This window comes from Branchiostoma lanceolatum, chromosome 5, assembly GCF_035083965.1.
Source record: "Branchiostoma lanceolatum isolate klBraLanc5 chromosome 5, klBraLanc5.hap2, whole genome shotgun sequence".
Lineage (NCBI taxonomy): Eukaryota > Metazoa > Chordata > Leptocardii > Amphioxiformes > Branchiostomatidae > Branchiostoma > Branchiostoma lanceolatum.
This window is the reverse complement of record NC_089726.1, coordinates 3500183-3522146: the sequence shown is the minus strand read 5'-3', so window position 1 is coordinate 3522146 and position 21964 is coordinate 3500183. Positions and strand designations below refer to the sequence as shown.

Genomic DNA, 21964 nt, shown 5'->3' with positions numbered 1-21964 from the left:
TTAACCCGACCAGCCTAGCAAAAACCCTCCGACCCTAGCCTTTTTTCAGTCGCCCTCTAGCAAGGTACATTACTAAGAAGCGAGAAGAAGCCAAATTCATGTAAACTAATGCTAGCTTGCCATTGTATACATGTATATGTATTTGTAAACTGTGACGTTTTCCAATGTGACCTGCACTGAACCCTGTGAGTATATGTGTACAATAAAGGTCTTCATTCACTCATTCATTCATTAGATTTTCGATCTGACATCTGGGTGATGAAAGTTTAAACAGGAATCCAAGTAGTAAATGTAACTTTTCTTCCAAACGTTCTCTATTTCACTCTCTAGACAGATTAAGGCGTTGAATAGTTGCTGTAGGAATGTTACATTGTTAAACTGTATTTGTAGGATCACGTTCTTGGTAAATACTGTACTTATATCATTGTGGAAGTTCATCTGGGTTGATAGTAATCATAGTACAATGCTAGACTTTCTTCCCTGACAGTCCAACAATTCTGAACTCCCTGACATGGCATTGATGAAAATGTATTTTCATAAGTTTAAAATGACAGATTTAACAACAAAATTAACAACGTGGGCTCCCAAACAAGGATTGGGACGGAAGACATTTAAAGATGGAGACAGCCATGGTTAGTACATACTTGTAGCATTGTGGAAAAACAGATTCTCTACTACTTTCCTACACAAGAAAATGGTCTTGTGGCCAGACCTCTGGCTTTCTTCAGATGTCTGAATGACCTGGTACCCATGACCTGGTGACCTGCCTCAGGGCAAATCAGTTGGCAAGTCAGTGGTTCTAATCGTGCACACTAAGTCAGTGCACACTGTCTTTTTGACCTTGCCCAAGGTGTGGCTCTCCTTAAAAAACAGAGTAGAGGCTTTTAACAACCCTTCCAGTTGGCTAGCGATCAGACTGCTATGTACAATGTACTGTAATCCATTATTCAGCCCTCAAAATTGCGTCTGAAAACTAGAAGAAAGAACTGAAAGAAGATGAGCTAGACTACTATTAGAGGTAATCAATCATATTGAGGACCAAAAATATCTTCATCAAAATGCTTTATTCCTTTGAAAAGCTTTTGGTTCTGACGGGTAATGATTTTCTTAGTCATATAACATACTGCACTTAATCTTTTTGTCCAATACTTATAAGGAGCTTTCATGCAATTTTGATAATCAAAGTATAAGAGATCTATAGCTTTTTTTTTGGCTTTGATGCACAATTTTTATCATTATTCTGTAGATCCTGACACCTAAGGGACGTTGGTTGGTGTGCCCTGATTACAAATGATGCCCTTACTGACTTTTGACAAACTTTTATTTTTTGGTTGGAAACGGAAAAACCTAAATGTATGTATGCGCAGATGTCATCCACACAATCAAATCAACATGGCATTATGTAATTTGCCAACTCAGATCTCCTTTTATGTTAACTCTGAGTATATGTTTGTTAGCCATACAGTGATTTATAGAATTCACCTGGACTGGAGACCTGACGCATCCCTGTCTTGTATCAGCCAATGAAAGGGTATTGTCACCCCATATAAGGGGCGGTATAACCCAATGATGATGCTAACACTGAGTACATGTTTATTGCAGGTTAAGATAGATGTGACTGATACCACTCAGACGGATATTGACGAAGAAGCAGAAGACGAAGAAAAAGATAAAGCCGCTGGAGAAGGCGGAGGTAAAGATCCTGTTTCATACTTCTAATGTTAAGACTTAAACACGAGAACCTCTTGGCTTGTACATCTTCTTTGATGTTTTCAAGTAGCCGATTCCCTATTGGTTACAGATGAAGGCAGCAGGGAGAAGGTTAGATAGGGAAATGCAACCCCAGAACCTTGGATTGCCTATACACAAAGTTTACCTATGCCATGACTATGCACACATGACTGTATGAAACAATAGACTTTTATATTTCTTATCGTCGACACTTTTTGTTATCACCTTTCTTTACGTATTGTTGGGTTTCCTATCATGTTGCTTCCAGACTTTCCACTAAGTTTTGTGTAGTGTTGATTTTGTAGCTTCGTCTTCTTTCTTACTGCCCAGTCTCATATCTATGAGGTTATTGGCAGTTACTTAACGCAGTTATGTTACACTTTCTTTTATTCACCTTCTGTTGGTGTGCCTTGTTTATCTGTGTGTCCTGAAGGAGAGGAACTGTCGGACGAAGCGGCCGCTGCAGGGTTGCCTTGGGACGGTAGGTTTGGAAGGAGAGCAGCAACCAAGTTGACGCTACACACGACCCACATTTTCTCTCTCTAAGGGTTTCAGACTGTAGCCAAGACTGAATGAAAAGACTCCTTGTACACAACCAAGTTGTTTTAGTCAATCAAAGTTTCGATGACCGTCTGTCACCTTCCTCTGGGCAATTCTGTCTGGTTCACTTTGCACTGCAGTGTACAAAGAGTCTCTTTATTCAGTGACTTACCAACCTGATGAAACTATTCACGGATGTAGCCAAGATTTCCTTTGCTTAGGCCACACCAATTTTATTTGTTTGTTCTCGGATTTAACGAATTGATACTGAATTAAAATGGTACCCAAAAAACAAAGTCTGAGGCACGTACCTTGTTGCAAACAGCTTCAGGTCGTGAATATACCTGTAGAAAAATGCAAGTTTTCCTCCCAGCTTTCTGTTTTCATCTCGCTAAATTTTTACTTCAAAATGTTTCAGAACTATGGAAATAGATTGGTGTGGCCTTAACTGGATATTCAAAACATTTCACTCAGGGCTGTCTCCAGGACCCGTCCTTCCTTCCCAGAACAGACATTTGTCTTGTTGGAATGGACAAAAAAATTTAACCTGGCCTCCCCAACAATTTCACTTGATGACATATAACCAAGAAGGTTTTATAACTGGTGATACTGTTGAAAATGTATTGATTTTGATAAACTTAGAATGACGAATTTAACAATGAGAGCCAACAACAAGGGTTCCCAAACAATGAGCAGGACGGAAAAAGAATTAAAGCTAGAGACAGCCCTGACTTAACCAGCAGATAAGTCTATGTCAGATTTGCAAAGAATGAAGCAGACTGAAAAAAAAATGTTGACTACATCCACTACTCTAGTGCATGCATGTTGAGGCTTGTTTTTTGCAAGTTGGTGTTTCAAGAATAACTCACAACAAATACTTCACATTGCCATTGCTACCCGCAAGATGACGAAGGATCCGAATACTGGGACGGTAGGTCTGGATGTGAACAACGATGTACTAACGGTTACCTACTGTTACAGTACTTAACCCTTAACCCTTAACCCTTAACCCTTCCAGAGGGCTTGCATATGCTACTGTCCCTCCACTCTCTGGATGTGAACAACCGATGTAACAGTGTACTAACGGTTACCTGCTATACATAACCCCTAAACCCTTCCAGTCTGGATTTGAACAAGCAATGTTACAGTAACAATGTACTAATGGTTGCCTACTGTACTAACCCCTAAACCCTTCCAGTCTGGATTTGAACAAGCAATGTTACAGTAACAATGTACTAATGGTTGCCTACTGTACTAACCCCTAAACCCTTCCAGTCTGCATTTGAACAAGCAATGTTACAGTAACAATGTACTAATGGTTGCCTACTGTACTAACCCCTAAACCCTTTGAGTCTGGATTTGAACGAGCAATGTTACAGTAACAATGTACTAATGGTTGCCTTACTGTACTAACCCCTAAACCCTTCCAGAAGGCTTGCATATACTGTCTTTCCACTCTCTGGTTGAAACAATGCTCTAACAGCAATAGAAAGAAGAATAAAATTGAGTCTTCACTACTGGATTACTGAATTTTTTAGTAGTAAAGACTCAATTTTATTCTTCTTTCATGTGACTTGGATGTCTAATTATATTCACAAACGTATCTAACAGCAATAGTTATCTCTTTTTATAGGAGACGTGAATGTGATGATTACTAACCATGTATATCTTTAAAGGCACCCAGAGCATTTTATGAGGCTTGAAAACTGGAAATATTCTAGTTGCTGTAATCTTTATGAAATTGACATTGAATGCCACTGTTTACCACATTTGTGAGCAGATTTCTTATCAAAAGTTCGCAAAAGCGGCGCAAAAATAAGCTACATGGTGATCTTTTAATTTCAGGCACCTAGTGTAAATAGACCGATACCATAGCACCGCCCACCTCCATCAAAAGTAGAAATGCAAAATTGAAACATAAAAATGCAAATATTTGACGGACATGCGGTCACTCTGGACAGTCAGGATCAGTCTATTAGGGCTTGGATTTTTCTATCAGTTTTCACCACACAACGACATCATATCTTTGCTCGTTTAATGTCGATATGTAATGGTATAGTGTTATTGAAACTTACTATGTGTAGGAATGACTACAAATTTGACTTTTTTTATTCAAGTTTCAAGCCTCATAAAATGCTCTGGATACCTTTAACAATTCCTGCCATTTGACACCTCTGATAATGATGGTGCTTTGACTCTGGTTTTGTTAACATAACTAACTGTTAATGGTTTCTCTTTTGTGACTTATAATTATTCACTGTTATGACTGCACTTCTATACAATCTTCTATAATTATGTTAGAATCTGTCTTACACACTGCCATTTCTTTTTAAAAGTTATCGCAGGGTTTTAATTTTGCGGTAGGGAGCAAATACAGTGTTTGTGGTGGTTGTAAGTTCGTGTTTGAAACAAGGGGGTAGGCGGACAGAAGACAGAACAAGCATTTTCACGGTGGTTTACAGTTTGCGGTGAAGCGGTCACTGTGGAAACCGCGAACATAAGACCACCCAAAAAATTTTTGCATTCATTTTATGATATTGTCTCACTTTGCCACTTCATTGCGCTATTCTGGACTCTGAGTTTGTGTTTGAAACAAAGGGGCAGGCGGGCAGAAAACAGAACAAACATTTTCGCTGAGGTTTAAGAAAAAAAAAGTCGAACATAAAACCACCTGCATTTACAGTATTGTCTCACCTCCTTGCGCTGTTCTTGACCTTGCAGAGGAGGATGACGACGACGAAGAGGGTTTGAAACCCACACCCGTAGGTGCACGACCGCGCCGAATGTCCGAAGTGTATATCCCAGATGAAAAACTTCCGATTCCAGAATATTCGGCCTTCTTCATCTTTAGTCATACGAACTTGTAAGTATTTCATTATTACCTTGTCAAGAAGGTTATGTTTTGGGCAGTGTTTGTATGTCCGAAGTGATCGAATGTCTGAAGTGTATATCCCAGTTGAGAAACTTCCGATCCCAGAATATTCGGCCTTCTTCATCTTTAGTCATACAAACTTGTAAGTATTTCATTATTACCTTTGCCAAGAAGGTTAATATGTTTCTGGTAGTGTTTGTATGTGTCTCAGTGTATGTTTGTATGTATGTATGTATGTGAATGAACAGCATAACTGAAGAAAGCATGGATGGATTGTATTGATATTTGGTTTGTTGGTAGATCTTGAATACGACCTTGAAATGATTTTGGGTCTCCTAGCAGCTTATTGCGGTACTGCAACAGGACTTCCGGTTTTGATATCTCGTATGCTGGACAAGCTATATTTTGTGTTGTAGATAGCTGTTGTGCGTTCCATATGGGAATGATTCTTTACTTACCTCATCATGTGCCTTGAGTAATTTTGTAGTGAGTATTCCAGATGATCTGCTGACAGTCGAGTATTTCTTCAATCTATTTTCCCATACTTTTAATATTTATTCTTAGATCTTAAGGGTAATCGTTCTTTATTCATCAGAATAAAAGAACACAAACACGACAAAGAACAAGACAACACAATAACATATTAAGTGTACACACACACACACACACACACACACACACACACACACACACACTGAATTACGTACACATGCTACTCATTGAATGCATTTACAAGATCCCTCCATTTTCTGAAATTCTTCTATTTTCCTCGTCTTGCAGGTTGAGGAAGTTATGCCACAAGATCATTACCCACCCCGTGTTCACAAATCTGATTCTGGCCTTCATCCTGATCAGCAGTGCCGCACTGGCTGCAGAGGATCCGCTCAAGGCTGAGTCTCCCAGGAACAAAGTAGGGACACTACATGTAACACTAAACACAGGGCTCCAAATACTGGGGACTCTCCCAGGAACAAAGTAGGGACACTAACACTAAACACAGGGCTCCAAATACTGGGGACTCTCCCAGGAACAAAGTAGGGACACTAGCACTAAACACAGGGCTCCTAATACTGGGGACTCTCCCAGGAACAAAGTAGGGACACTAACACTAAACAGGGCTCCAAATACTGGGGACTCTCCCAGGAACAAAGTAGGGACACTAACACTAAACAGGGCTCCAAATACTGGGGACTCTCCCAGGAACAAAGTAGGGACACTACATGTAACACTAAACACAGGGCTCCTAATACTGGGGACTCTCCCTGGAACAAAGTAGGGACACTAACACTAAACACAGGGCTCCTAATACTGGGGACTCTCCCTGGAACAAAGTAGGGACACTAACACTAAACACAGGGCTCCAAATACTGGGGACTCTCCCAGGAACAAAGTAGGGACACTAACACTAAACACAGGGCTCCAAATACTGGGGACTCTCCCAGGAACAAAGTAGGGACACTAACACTAAACACAGGGCTCCAAATACTGGGGACTCTCCCAGGAACAAAGTAGGGACACTAACACTAAACACAGGGCTCCACATACTGGGAACTCTCCCAGGAACAAAGTAGGGACACTTGCACTAAACACAGGGCTCCAAATACTGGGGACTCTCCCAGGAACAAAGTAGGGACACTTGCACTAAACACAGGGCTCCAAATACTGGGGACTCTCCCAGGAACAAAGTAGGGACACTACATGTAACACTAAACACAGGGCTCCAAATACTGGGGACTCTCCCAGGAACAAAGTAGGGACACTAACACTAAACACAGGGCTCCAAATACTGGGAACTCTCCCAGGAACAAAGTAGGGACACTTGCACTAAACACAGGGCCCCAAATACTGGGGACTCTCCCAGGAACAAAGTAGGGACACTAACACTAAACAGGGCTCCATATACTGGGGACTCTCCCAGGAACAAAGTAGGGACACTAACACTAAACAGGGCTCCAAATACTGGGGACTCCCAGGAACAAAGTAGGGACACTAACACTAAACACAGGGCTCCATATACTGGGGACTCTCCCAGGAACAAAGTAGGGACACTAACACTAAACACAGGGCTCCAAATACTGGGGACTCTCCCAGGAACAAAGTAGGGACACTAACACTTAACACAGGGCTCCATATACTGGGGACTCTCCCAGGAACAAAGTAGGGACACTACATGTAACACTAAACACAGGGCTCCAAATACTGGGGACTCTCCCAGGAACAAAGTAGGGACACTAACACTAAACACAGGGCTCCATATACTGGGGACTCTCCCAGGAACAAAGTAGGGACACTAACACTAAACACAGGGCTCCAAATACTGGGGACTCTCCCAGGAACAAAGTAGGGACACTAACACTATACACAGGGCTCCAAATACTGGGGACTCTCCCAGGAACAAAGTAGGGACACTAACACTAAACACAGGGCTCCAAATACTGGGGACTCTCCCAGGAACAAAGTAGGGACACTAACACTTAACACAGGGCTCCATATACTGGGGACTCTCCCAGGAACAAAGTAGGGACACTACATGTAACACTAAACACAGGGCTCCAAATACTGGGGACTCTCCCAGGAACAAAGTAGGGACACTTGCACTAAACACAGGGCCCCAAATACTGGGGACTCTCCCAGGAACAAAGTAGGGACACTAACACTAAACAGGGCTCCATATACTGGGGACTCTCCCAGGAACAAAGTAGGGACACTAACACTAAACAGGGCTCCAAATACTGGGGACTCCCAGGAACAAAGTAGGGACACTAACACTAAACACAGGGCTCCATATACTGGGGACTCTCCCAGGAACAAAGTAGGGACACTAACACTAAACACAGGGCTCCAAATACTGGGGACTCTCCCAGGAACAAAGTAGGGACACTAACACTTAACACAGGGCTCCATATACTGGGGACTCTCCCAGGAACAAAGTAGGGACACTACATGTAACACTAAACACAGGGCTCCAAATACTGGGGACTCTCCCAGGAACAAAGTAGGGACACTAACACTAAACACAGGGCTCCATATACTGGGGACTCTCCCAGGAACAAAGTAGGGACACTAACACTAAACACAGGGCTCCAAATACTGGGGACTCTCCCAGGAACAAAGTAGGGACACTAACACTTAACACAGGGCTCCATATACTGGGGACTCTCCCAGGAACAAAGTAGGGACACTACATGTAACACTAAACACAGGGCTCCAAATACTGGGGACTCTCCCAGGAACAAAGTAGGGACACTTGCACTAAACACAGGGCCCCAAATACTGGGGACTCTCCCAGGAACAAAGTAGGGACACTAACACTAAACAGGGCTCCATATACTGGGGACTCTCCCAGGAACAAAGTAGGGACACTAACACTAAACAGGGCTCCAAATACTGGGGACTCCCAGGAACAAAGTAGGGACACTAACACTAAACACAGGGCTCCATATACTGGGGACTCTCCCAGGAACAAAGTAGGGACACTAACACTAAACACAGGGCTCCAAATACTGGGGACTCTCCCAGGAACAAAGTAGGGACACTAACACTTAACACAGGGCTCCATATACTGGGGACTCTCCCAGGAACAAAGTAGGGACACTACATGTAACACTAAACACAGGGCTCCTAATACTGGGGACTCTCCCTGGAACAAAGTAGGGACACTAACACTAAACACAGGGCTCCAAATACTGGGGACTCTCCCAGGAACAAAGTAGGGACACTAACACTAAACACAGGGCTCCAAATACTGGGGACTCCCTCAGGAACAAAGTAGGGACACTACATGTAACACTAAACACAGGGCTCCTAATACTGGGGACTCTCCCAGGAACAAAGTAGGGATACTAACACTAAACACAGGGCTCCAAATACTGGGGACTCTCCCAGGAACAAAGTAGGGACACTAACACTAAACACAGGGCTCCAAATACTGGGGACTCTCCCAGGAACAAAGTAGGGACACTAACACTAAACACAGGGGCACTAGTACTGGGTGTAAGGTGCACCCGAAATACAAAACAACAGGGCTCGATTTTTGACAGTGGCTGCACTGGTGCACCTAGATATTTTTGTAGGTATAGGTTAAAGCTACTCAAGGCAGAGTCTCCCAGGAACAAAGTAGGGACACTAACACTAAACACAGGGCTCCAAATACTGGGGACTCTCCCAGGAACAAAGTAGGGACACTACATGTAACACTAAACACAGGGCTCCTAATACTGGGGACTCTCCCAGGAACAAAGTAGGGACACTAACACTACACACAGGGCTCCAAATACAGGGGACTCTCCCAGGAACAAAGTAGGGACACTAACACTAAACACAGGGCTCCAAATACTGGGGACTCTCCCAGGAACAAAGTAGGGACACTAACACTATACACAGGGCTCCAAATACTGGGGACTCTCCCAGGAACAAAGTAGGGACACTAACACTAAACACAGGGCTCCATATACTGGGGACTCTCCCAGGAACAAAGTAGGGACACTAACACTAAACACGTCTGGGGGACTCTCCCAGGAACAAAGTAGGGACACTAGCACTAAACACGTCTGGGGGACTCTCCCAGGAACAAAGTAGGGACACTACATGTAACACTAAACACAGGGCTCCTAATACTGGGGACTCTCCCGGGAACAAAGTAGGGACACTAACACTAAACACAGGGCTCCAAATACTGGGTGTAAGGTGCACCCGAATTACAAAACAACAGGGCTCGAAAGAAATTGGAGTTGTGCACCTGTTTTTTGACAGTGGGTGCACTGGTGCACCTGGATATTTTTGTAGGTTATAGGGTCAAGCTTCTCAAGGCAGTCTCCAAGGAACAAAGTAGGGACACTAACACTAAACACAGTGAGGGCTCCAAATACTGGGTGCATGTGCACCTTGTGCACCCAAAATTGGAGTTGTGCACCTAACAATTCAGACAGAGCTTGAAATACCTGGTGCATGTACACCTTTGTGCACCTGAAATTAGAGTTGTGCACTTAATTTTTGACAGTGGGTGCACTGGATAAGGTTATAGGGTAAAGCTACTTGTACTATGGTATACAGAAGTATCAGAAAAAGCAATAAAATCTTTGTTATACCTTGATGTATGTAATATTATACAACTAAGTTAGAATTTGAGGTGAGCTATGGGGTTCTTAAGAGGGGCAGTAGGGTTTGTAATTACGTTTTGCTGATATTGTTACTATTTTATTTTATGTTGTGCACCCAAATTTCTATCTGTGTAACCAAATTTTTAGGTTAGGTCCACCAGTGCACCTTTTGCCAAAAATGAATTTCGAGCCTTGTGCTATAAACACCTATATGAACACTGCTGCAACCTTTACTGCTTCTATGTCTGCTGCCTTTAATGCTGCCAACTCAGTCTGTTGCAGAATCTGATACTATCGCAGATAGATAAAGTCTCAATGCTAAGCTACAAGCCATATTAATTCCACTCTGTGCACCATCCCGATCGATCCAATAATGGTTGAATTGTACTTAACGGTTATTGTACATGATTGCTCTAACGAACCATCCATGGTGCTTGTTAGATGTGTACTGTAACATCACTGCTATGTACATGTACATTGTATGCAGGGGTGTCTCCAGCTTGAAGTTTATGTCTGTCCCGTTGAGGAGGCTTGAGGCAAGCACCGAAAAAGTGTTTGCAAAACTTGAGGCCGGTGTAGATGTGTGCTTCGCAGGAAATTTTGTAAATTCAAACTGTCTGAAATGCTATTTCACCCATTTTGGATTCAATTGAAATTTGGAAGCCCATTTTTTGTTGTTATTTTTCAATGTTGAATCATTTTAAGTTATAACGAAAACAAATTTTTCAATGTCCTGTAGTTTAGATTTTCTTGATGGGCCGGGCAAGATTTTTGTGCGTCCCAACTTGCAAAGTTTGCATGGATCCTGGAGACAACCCTGCATGTAAAACATGTATGTATGCCTTGCTTTTAATGAGACTTCATACTAGATCACGCCACAGGTGACGACCACATTAAACCATGTCCATGCTGTTCCTTTGCCAACTGGAAGAAGGAGCCTTCCGCCAAACTCTTCGTTCTCGCCTGCTGTTCACTAACATCTGTGCCATCCTTCCTATGCCATCACAGATTCTTGGATATATGGACTATGTCTTCACCTCTGCATTTACAATTGAAATTATACTGAAGGTAAGCGTTCGATTGCTTCGTTGACGGTCGATGAGTTAAAATGCCTCCCTTTTTTGTGTCTTTCTCCCTATCTTGCAGCATCTGAGATATATGGACTATGTTTTCACAAGTGCATTCACAGTTGAAATTATACTTAAGGTAAGCGTTAATACAAGGTAAGTTGAACGTGCAGAAAGTGCATGGGAATATTTGTACTGTTACTAATAATTATTTGTACTGTTACTAATAATTATTGCAATGTCCACCTATGATTCCATTGCAGAGTCGGATGCATTGTGATATTCTCATGTTCTTGATATAGTATACAATTGATGTGCAAAATCTTGCAAAACTTTGCAAGGGTAGTGTTTTGAACTTGCCATACAAAATGCCATTATGGAAAGTTTCGATATTTTGTGTCATACTTTGCATAGATTACTGTTGAATCCATAAACTTTTGAAGTGCTTTTATTTTCAGGGTTTGCAAGGAGGTTGCAAAATGCAGTACCCCAACTTTAAGGCACTTCAAATATGACCCTTATATGTCGACTAGTGTGCTACAGAATTGTTTCAATCGCAAATTCATAACACAGCAAAAACTTCCTTTTCCCAGTCCTACCGTAAACTGAAATCACCACAAAAGCAAATGAGTTACAATATCTGCCTTCCAGTACAGGGTTACAAAATAAAGAATTCTGTTCCCTGAATAAAAAGGCTGCACACAACCATGTGTTTTATTCAACTGACAATTTGGTGACTGTCTGTCACCTTCCTCAGGGCAATTCTGACTGGTTAACGCATTTGGTGTATAAATACAAAGTGAACCAGTCAGAATTGCCTTGAGGAAGTTGACATTTAACAGTCTCCAAAATGCTGGTTGAATAAAACACTGGGTTCTGCACAAAAAGTCTTTTAATCCAGGAACTTATCAACCTGATGGAACTATTTAGTAGAATGAATCTATAAACTGACAATTCAAACTCTACAACTGGACAAAATTCTGGACAAAATTCTGAGATTTACTTCAGAATCTGGACATTTGGAATGACATCCATCACAATGAGTCTTCTTTAGCGTCACTAGAATCAGGGGTGCCAAAAAATTCATACGAATTTTACGGAATTCATACAAGTTTTATGGAATACACTGTACATACGATCCATTATGAGAAACATATGAATTTTATGGAATACATTGATCCATTACTTACGAAACATACGATCATTATTAATTTGTTGGCCATCGCGCTAGCACCAAATCTAGCTTTGTCTGGTTTTTCTAGTTGGTCTAAGCCTACATTAGTGCAGCTTGAGATTTTGGAGTTTAGCAGGATGGGATACACCATTATTAAGCTCTTAAAAGCCAAGATATCGTACAAGGAACTGGTTAACCCGAGTCCGCCATATTGAATTTGGCGGTCATGTCACGTGACTCAACAAATAGTAAGGATCGTATGTTTCCTAGTAATGGATGGTATGTTTTCTGTAAAACTCGACGGAGGAATTCCGTAAAATTCGTATGTTTCTGCGTAATAGATTGTATGTATTCCATAAATTTTGTATGAATTCTTTGGCACCCCCGAGAATGAACTGGCAGAATGAATCAGTATTAGTACTTCTAACTGGAAAAAATAGTTGAACAATGGTCAAAGTTACTAACTCGTAAGGATCGTATGCAAATATCACTCAAACATCCAGAAGTAACTCTCCTAATTTTATTCAGTTGAAGAATTTGAATTGTCTTAGTTTATGTTTTGTTTACCTGGATGACTAACCTTCATAAACGTGTACACAAATCTGTTCACTAACTGTGTTCTGTGTCTGCCACCAGGTGATAGTGTTTGGGTTCATCATGCATCCGGGGTCATTCTGCCGCAGTGCCTTCAACCTACTGGATTTGCTGGTTGTCACCGTGTCCCTCATTTCTATTGCTCTCCCGTAAGTATCTTTATGTCATACGTGGGCAGGGATAACATTTGATACGGTTGTTTTGGTCCGGGTGATAATTAGGGTTATCTCACTGTAGGGTTCTATTTTTATCACAGAGGCTTCGGAATCCATAGAATCATTTGAACCAGTTGCGGCGCTGTCAAAAATTTGAATACCGGATTCAGACGTTGGAATTGCTGTTGTTACAGTTCTTTGTTCAAGGAAAATCAACTTCTGGCACATTTCGTATTGAATTGTGTGTTTTCCTCGGGCGATACGGAATACACCGTGTTGTATTCTGAATAGCTGGTATAACCGCCATTCGGCGTAACACACCAGCTTTGCATGCAGGCACATGGCGCAGCAGCAACTGGTTATATTTCACTGAACGACCTGTCACACCTTGCCTTTGCACATCTAAATGTAAGCATTGTTTAAAACTACGTTAAACCTTTTTTGTGTGTATTTACTAGCAAGGATGCTCAAGTAGCTCGGTATGATTTTGGAAACTATCACAGATGTTTAAAAATAATAATAATGATAATGGTTTTTTATTGGTCAGAAATTACCCGCAATGGCAGCCTTTCTATAGCACTGAATTGATGCAGGGTATTACAGGTTTCACACACTACACAACATATATCATATCTTATCCACACTTGCATTTTGTGGAACTCGCAAGGTGACCTCAATACGACTTTCCCCAACCGAAGTCAGGCACCCATTTACACCTGGGTGCATGGAGTGAGGAAAGTCTCGTAAAGTGCCTTTCCCAAGGGCACAAGATCGGTGACGTGACAGGATTCGAACTCGGGACCTCTTGGTTCTGAGTCGAACGCTTTGCCGCTGCGCCACACAACCCCACGTTTCAGGTAGCATCCACTACCTTTCGCCAGTGACACTGATTGATAGACTGCATGTGTTGCCCAAGGTTTGAGACATAACATTAAAGTATAATTTGCTCTTTGCCCACAGGAAAGGTGGAGTATCAGTGGTCAAGATCCTCAGGGTACTGAGGGTCCTCCGACCTCTAAGAGCAATCAATCGAGCCAAAGGACTGAAAGTATGTCTCCTCTGAATATTTCTTATCTATTGTTACTGATGATTCAATTTGTAAGATGTAGATTGGAGGAGGGTCATCTGGCTATAATAATGTTTGTAACGCTCCTGGGACATGGTGATTCATTTGATGATCATTTATTGGTAGAAAAAGTAATTTCCCAATTGTTTTAGAGTGAGTTGGTGACCTGATCCTACTGAATTAATGAATTGGATCATGCAAATCACACCCGGACCAATCGACCTCCTTGAAACTCCGATTCAAATCAGCCATGACCCGACAAATAGCTTCCTACATGTACATGTAGTTTGCCTTAACGACTACATCTGGCAAAACAAGTCGGATGTAGGAAGGTGTCACCTTTTAAAGGATGTTTTCCGATTGACAATTATGGCAGTTTGGAAATGATATATAATCCGACCATTATTAAACCTTTGAACAAAAGTACTTTGATTTGTCGGGTCATACCGTAGCTGATTTGAATTTTGAGTTTCAAGGAGGTTGATTGGTTGGGATGAAATCATGATTGTAGTTTTATTCCAGGACCTATTTTCCTACCTAAGCGTACCTCATGCTCAAAGAATAAGAAATTTGGGTCAGTGTGTCTAGTTGAGACTAATCTTTAGACATGTGGCCCAGACAATTTAGTGATGATGAGCACTGGGAGGAATAAAGTCAGTAGTTGTAGATGAAATGAGATGAGAGTGAAATCCCTCTGTAACCTTGTTATTGATTTTCATTACTTTATCCCGACATGATGATGTTGTCCACTCGATAACGGTTGACCCATCTGTCGTTGGGCATATCTTTGCTTCGACGTGAGGCCAAGATGTCAAATGCTGTCAGTGCTTTTTGATGGAGTCAGACTAGTACTGTATATTGATATTCAATAACAAAATCATTCAATACTACATGTAAGAGATACTTTTTTCTATAAGTTCAAACTTTTTCTTTAAAATTTGTAGATTGCAAAAGAAGCTGTGTGATTTTATAAGGTCAAAATTCATAATCATACCTATAACTAGTACATTTATCAATGAAATAAAATCAATTAAGTGTATATTATTAATGAAATGATACACTAGCTGTTCTGCCGTATCGGCTTTTAGAAATAGACTTTGTGAGCATTGGCACTGGTACTGAGTTTTAACTTGTTATATTCTTGTGTATTGAGTAATCTGTGTATTAATATACCCACTAGGCAGGGACAACTGAAAAATAGGTCAAGAGACTTGAGTGTATCTACTGGTGAAATAGATAAATGAAATGAAAGTGAAAATGAAACGTAGATAAGATATGGCACGATCTTTCAACTGACATGTTGACAATTCTCCCTCTTCTCTCTTTCTGCAGCATGTTGTTTGTGGTCCAATGCGTATTTGTTGTGATTTTACGAGGCCAACTTTAATAATTATACCTGTAACTAATTATTTATAAGTCTAATTCATGATAAGAAAATAAGATATTGTACAATCTTTCAACCGTTGACAATTTCCGTTCCTCGGATGTTCTCTCTTTCTGCAGCATGTAGTCCAATGCGTGTTTGATGTCATTTTACGAGGCCAAATTTCATAATTACACCTGTAACTAATTAAGTGAAATTATTGATAGGAAAATAAGATATCGTACGATCTTTCAACAGTTGACAATTTCCGTTCCTCCATCTTCTCTCTTTCTGCAGCATGTAGTCCAATGCGTGTTTGTTGTGATTTTACGAGGCCAACTTTCATAATTATACCTGTGACTAATTAAGTGTAATTCATGATAGGAAAACAAAATATTGTACGATCTTTCAACTGTTGACATTGACAATTTCTGTTCCTCCATATTCTCTCTTTCTGCAGCATGTAGTCCAATGCGTGTTTGTTGCCATCAAATCTATCGGGAATATCATGCTCGTCACCTTCCTGCTACAATTCATCTTTGCTGTCATCGGCGTCCAACTCTTCAAGGTAACCATGTGGCCGCATGCAGTACTCGCTGGGTGGGGCTTCCCTCCCACAACAGTCCACTTTTTAACTACCAATGCTGTCACATAAATGTGGAGTCTGTCTAGTAAGTGCAAGGCCACGTTTGATCCCGCCTCTCCAATCCCCCCCACCCAAAGACAGAAAACGGAAAACGATTATCCCCACCTCGTTTGGCTTATTGAAGAGCTCATTAATTCTCCACTGGTCTCGACAAGGACAGATGGTACATAAAGAACACAACAAATTCCCAACTCTTAATGACAAGTACACTGAACAGTACCAGACCACAACTAAACATTTTGGTAGCACTCTGTCTGGTGCGCTGATGACGGCCAGGATTTGAACCCTCAACCCACTGGTCCAGAGTTTACTATTTGCTGAACCACACATTCTGAAATTCAAAAATTGTGTGCTTCATTTAAACTCTATATACGACAATGTCTCTTTCCCTGACAACTGCACCATTCTTTAATGGTTTGTCCATGCGTCTGTCCTTGTGTGTTGACTTGTCAAATGCTTGATATGGTTGATATCAAGACTCTAGCATGTGGTCATAAGACTGAGGTTTTTGGTGAACAGGCAGGCAGAAGAATGCATGGCCACCCCTTTCCTCCAGCTCAGACCTCCTGCTAAAAAAAGGCACTTACTAAATGGACCACCATTGTTAAGTGTTTCACCGTGTTTCCTTGTGCTGCTTGTTGTTACTGATGTGTGGCAGAAATGAGCTGTGTCTCCTTCCAACTCACTCGGTCACTTACGGTACCAGACACTTCAGAATCTTCTCTTTTTTTTTTTCTTTTTTTTTTTCATTGCTCAGAAATTACCCGCAATGGCAGCCTTTCTAGCGCTGAATTGATGCAGGGTATTACAGGTTTCACACAATACACAACATTATATAATATCTTATCCACATTTGCATTTTGTGGAACTGTCGCAAGGGTCTGGGCGGCTGCCATTCGGCGCCACCAGGTGACCTCAATACGACTTTCTCCAAAACGAAGTCAGGTACCCATTTACACCTGGGTGGAGTGAGGAAAGTCGTGTAAAGTGCCTTTCCCAAGGGCACAAGATTGGTGACATGACAGGATTCGAACTCGGGACCTCTTGGTTCTGAGTCGAACCCTCTGTACGACCCCATCTTCTTCATGGCGACTCAACGGGAAATGACATTAGTTACTAAAAATGTCATGATAATGGGAAGTCTTCATACCATACCATGATATGGTATCATCCATGCATTCAATGATTAATGTTTACCTTTATTTACCTGCAAAAGCAACAAATCTTTCCCAAAAAAGCTTACAGTGCACCCTGATAATCAGTAGCCTGGGTGCCATTCGATTACTATAGGGCCTCACCAATTTAATGTCTTGGTTAACGGATTTTTATTTTAAAAAAAAAAAAAATTTAGAAAAAAAAAATCACGAAAATAGAAGGCTTACCCAGCCTTATGTTTTCATGAATTTTTTTTTCTAAATTTTTTTTTATATAAAAATCTGTTAACCAAGAAATTAAATTGGTGTGGCCTAACCGGGCTATTACTTTCGCTACCCTGAGAAAATCAAGGTAGCGAATGAAGGAGCGCCGGTAGTTATCAGATGGCACCCAGGCTTGATAATTGTTGAGGATGGATCAAAATGTTTTCTGAGCAAGACTTGAAGGACCTGACGATTCTAATACGTGGCCTGTTTCTTTGTTCCGATTTCCAAGAACAGAAAAAAGAGTCTTCAGTCACGTTTGCCCTCATTTTCATTTCTGATACATAGATTTGATTTTCGTCTGATATCAACCATCAACAGTCCATAACGCCATTATGATAATCTAATCGCAGTAGATTTTTTTAAATCAACAAGTTTGATTTGCAACATATTTTTAGTAAACAGTTTTTTAATAAACTCACATTCATGGAGAAAGTTCTGAAAATTAAACTTAAAATCTGAGAATGAAGAATGGTAAGAAAAGTGAATCTTGTTGAGTTGGAAGGAGACTCTGGTTATTATGCAATGCCATTTGTGGGTGAAGTGTCGATGCCTTGTTGTGCTGTCCCTGTCCTCCCCCAGTCCTCTTTTTTTCCACACCAGCAAATAACACCAACCCAACATACTTCTCACCGTGAATGTCTAACTCAACGCATCCTAGGAAACTAGGGGGCAAACCATCGGCCGCGATCCGTGGTGAACACATTGCATCAGCATGTACCCATAGTTCTGCTGCTGGGCTGTCGACGACTGTCATGGCATATCGCCTCGTTTGCCCTCTTTGTTTCATAGCATGCTGTTTTTGAACGTTATTAACTTGAAGCCTGATTGTCGTGCACTGTTTGTTGTGGACTGCTTTACACTTTTGTGCGGCGGGTCAGCAAGGCCTGCGGCTATCACTCGCACTTCTACAAATTAATTATACGTCTACGTATTTTAGCATGTATATTAGATAATTTGAGAATGTTTTTTATAATCAGTGGAAAGTGTAAAGGGAATGCATAATTACGTGATCGGATCTTGCTTAGACGTTTGTACCTTTTGATCAGTTACTTGCACACTTCGATTTAGTTCTTAGCAAGTTCAGAAAAAGCATGCGAATAGATTTTAACTTGGATATATCTTTTTGTTTCTGTGGAATGCCATGTGACCTTGTAGAATCGATTGAAGTGTAAAATTACCTGATTTCTTTATTTACCAAGCATGGTGGCTTTGTAATGACATGGAGTGCATATTGCTTTATTTTAGCAGAATGAACAGTTGATTCATTACAACTGTTGCCCGGGATGCCTCATTCAGAACAAGTATTATGACTCCCGTTATCTTAGAAAGATCTTCAAAACTGTCTTAGAAAACTGGAATTTCAGACTACCATTACCTTGCCCCTCTTCAAAAGATCAGAAAACAGGAATTTCATTGAAATTGGCCAGCCAACAAAGCCCCTGGGTGCAATTTCAATATCACTATATTGTGCATAACTTTTAGCACTCCAAAGTAGCCGTTTGGCACCCAATTTCCTATTGGCTACAGGGTTAGGCAGCAGGGAGAAGGTTACACAAATCCTGTCAGTAACTGATTTTCTGGTAATTTCTAAATGTCTAGAATTCAGATGGAACAAGTACATGTATTCTCCTATTATTGTTTTAGCAAGGTTTAACTTTTCTTTACATTGTCCCTCTTCGAAAGCCCCACAATTTCCTTGACAATTCCAGTATGATCATCATGCTTGACAGATCTAGGCTACATCTATCAACAGCAATGAAAAAAAGCTGTCAATTGCTCTGATAGGCTCTAAATGTCTAAAATCCACCCAGTCGTTCATTTAACCTTTAGCACACTGAAGTAGCCGTTTGTCACCCAATTCACTTTTGGTTACAGAGTTAGGCAGCAGGGAGAAGGTTAAACAAATCCTGTTAATTTCTTTGACAATTCCAGTATGATCATCATGCTTGACAGATCTAGACTACATCAATCAAGAACAATGAAAAAAAGCTGTCAATTGCTCTGATAGTCTCTAGTAAATGTCTAAAATCCACTCAGTCGTTCTTTTAACCTTTAGCACACTGTAGTAGCCCTTTGGCGTCCAATACCCTATTGGTTACAGAGTTAGGCAGCAGGGAGAAGGTTAAACACAATCTTGGTCTGCCTGAAGCATCCTGGCGACATCTGATTGTAACACAGACAACAACATTGTTTGCTGTTTTCTATTTCTCCACCCTTTGTTTCCCCTCCCCCTGTCACTTCACTTTGTATCCAATTTTACCCATTCCCATACAGGGCAAGTTTCAATATTGCAATGATCTGTCTAAAATGACTGAAGACGTCTGCAAGTAAGTGACTGCCACTTCTGATATTTCCTCCCCCCTCTTCCCTGCAGGGTACATTTTTTCAATGTAATGATGAGTCCAAAAAGACTGCTGCCGAGTGCAAGTAAGTTCTTGGTGCCTTTTGGCGTAAGTACAGCAGCATGTGGGTGTGGGGTACCTCTCTTCCCACCCATATGCGGCAGGCACCTGGCAGCACTGCCAGGGGTGTTCCACTTAGCATACTTGTATGGACACGTGCGAGTTTACTTTGTCTTGTGTATATCACGTTATCCTTTTTGCATACGTACCCCTATCACGTTACCTGTCGCCATCTGATGCTTCTAAAGACTGTCCCCCCTTTTGATTGTTCATCCTCATCTCCATCGCACTCTCTGTGGAGTACCTACGCCTCTCATTCCGTTTTACTTCCGTGTGGATCTCATATTGTTTCTGTTGAACCCCGTGTGCTTTGAAATCTGTGCGTTCTTTGTTGCTGTTACTGTGTGTGTGCCTTCCTTATAGGAAACATGAAACACTGCAGATGTCAGAGGAAAGCCAGTTCATGACGCGAAACTGTTCCAACTCATGCACTGTACTGTGTGTACATTGTAACAAATGTGTCCACGAATCCATGGCAAGTCGTGTCGGCTTGCAAGCTTGGATTGACAGCGACATTTCTCTGGTTGTCAGACTCACATTGTCTTTGACCATGACCATGAGCACACTGGCATACGGCGCAGAAAAAAACAAACTTGTTACACATGTTATCATTTTTTCGTGCTTTCACAAAGTGATGTGACAGCACTTCACCGTTTCCATCTTGTCCATTGTCTAACAAATACTGCCTCACAGACTCTAATTCACAATTCTCAACTCTAATCTAGTCCGGTGCTGATATTTTCAGCCCCTTTCAATGTATGTCTGCTAATCAGAAGTCCTCCAACCAAGCACTGTGCTTTCCTGTTGTCCATGCAGTTTTCATTGATCCGAGTAGTGATATCATATAGTATCCCTATTCTATGTAGTAATGTAGTGTAGCCAAGTGTTGCCAGTTAACTAACCAAGTCCATATAGTAACAGTACCTATAGCGATAAACTTGCATGTCAGTTTTTCCCATCACCTTGGTGTTGTATCATCAAGTTTGATTTTGTTTTTTGTTACGGTGTACCACGGTGTGTCATAACACATTAACAGCTCGGGCCTCTGCTCCATCTACCCTCTCTCTCTCTCATCATTCATGTCACTCCTCTGTTGTTCCTTCATCCATCCATCCTCATTCCATCACTTCCTGACCTATGACCTGACCTATGACCTGACCATCGACCTTCCATCTCTCTGTCCTGTCTTCTGTTTCTCTGTCTACCATCGGTTATGCTAACTGGAACAGCCCTTATTCTTCATTCCATCCTATATTTTATTAGCACCTCATCGCCTGGGACACTATCTTCATCGATTTTTCTAATTTTTCTCACGACTTTCTTTAATTTTACAGCAACATCACCAAAACTTCGATGCCCTGTAAATTTTTCACCTTTTATCACAAAATGCAGAGAAGATTAATTAATTGATTATCGTAGATGAGTGATGTCTAGTTTGTGCGATTAATTATAATTGCATTTCAAACTGTGTAGAAATGGTAGAGATGCTTTTGTGTGACTTGGAAATGTTTAACAATTACTAGTAGTAGAATTGCATTGTACAATAATCATGTACATGTAGATGTAGAATACTTGGCACTCTTTTCATGATTTGGACATGTATTATCTGTAAAAATGCTGAGGCTAGCTGAAAAGTATGGAGTGGTGCAGCAATGCGCTTCGCATCATTTTGTGTCTTACAAAATCAGATTACATATTCTTGAATAGTGATTTATCTGAAATTGATTATGACCTTAAGGATACAGCCATTATGCATAGGAAGAGTTTTATATGA

The 21964-nt window shown here is 41.1% G+C and overlaps 1 protein-coding gene across 7 annotated transcripts in view; it reads left to right on the top strand.

The window, feature by feature from the left end:
* LOC136434461 (voltage-dependent L-type calcium channel subunit alpha-1D-like) overlaps positions 1-21964 on the top strand; it is a 151366-nt gene that overhangs the window by 90944 nt on the left and 38458 nt on the right. For 6 of the 7 annotated variants that reach the window (XM_066427262.1, XM_066427268.1, XM_066427267.1 and 3 more), the window contains exons 21-29: positions 1603-1693; positions 2165-2212; positions 4993-5134; positions 5924-6053; positions 11251-11310; positions 13120-13226; positions 14193-14280; positions 16122-16229; positions 20003-20055. In XM_066427262.1, the coding sequence (XP_066283359.1) occupies positions 1603-1693; positions 2165-2212; positions 4993-5134; positions 5924-6053; positions 11251-11310; positions 13120-13226; positions 14193-14280; positions 16122-16229; positions 20003-20055 (827 nt within the window). Of the gene's footprint in view, positions 1-1602; positions 1694-2164; positions 2213-4992; positions 5135-5923; positions 6054-11250; positions 11311-13119; positions 13227-14192; positions 14281-16121; positions 16230-20002; positions 20056-20102; positions 20156-21964 lie in introns of all 7 variants that reach the window. The other variant, XM_066427269.1, reaches the window with a different exon arrangement.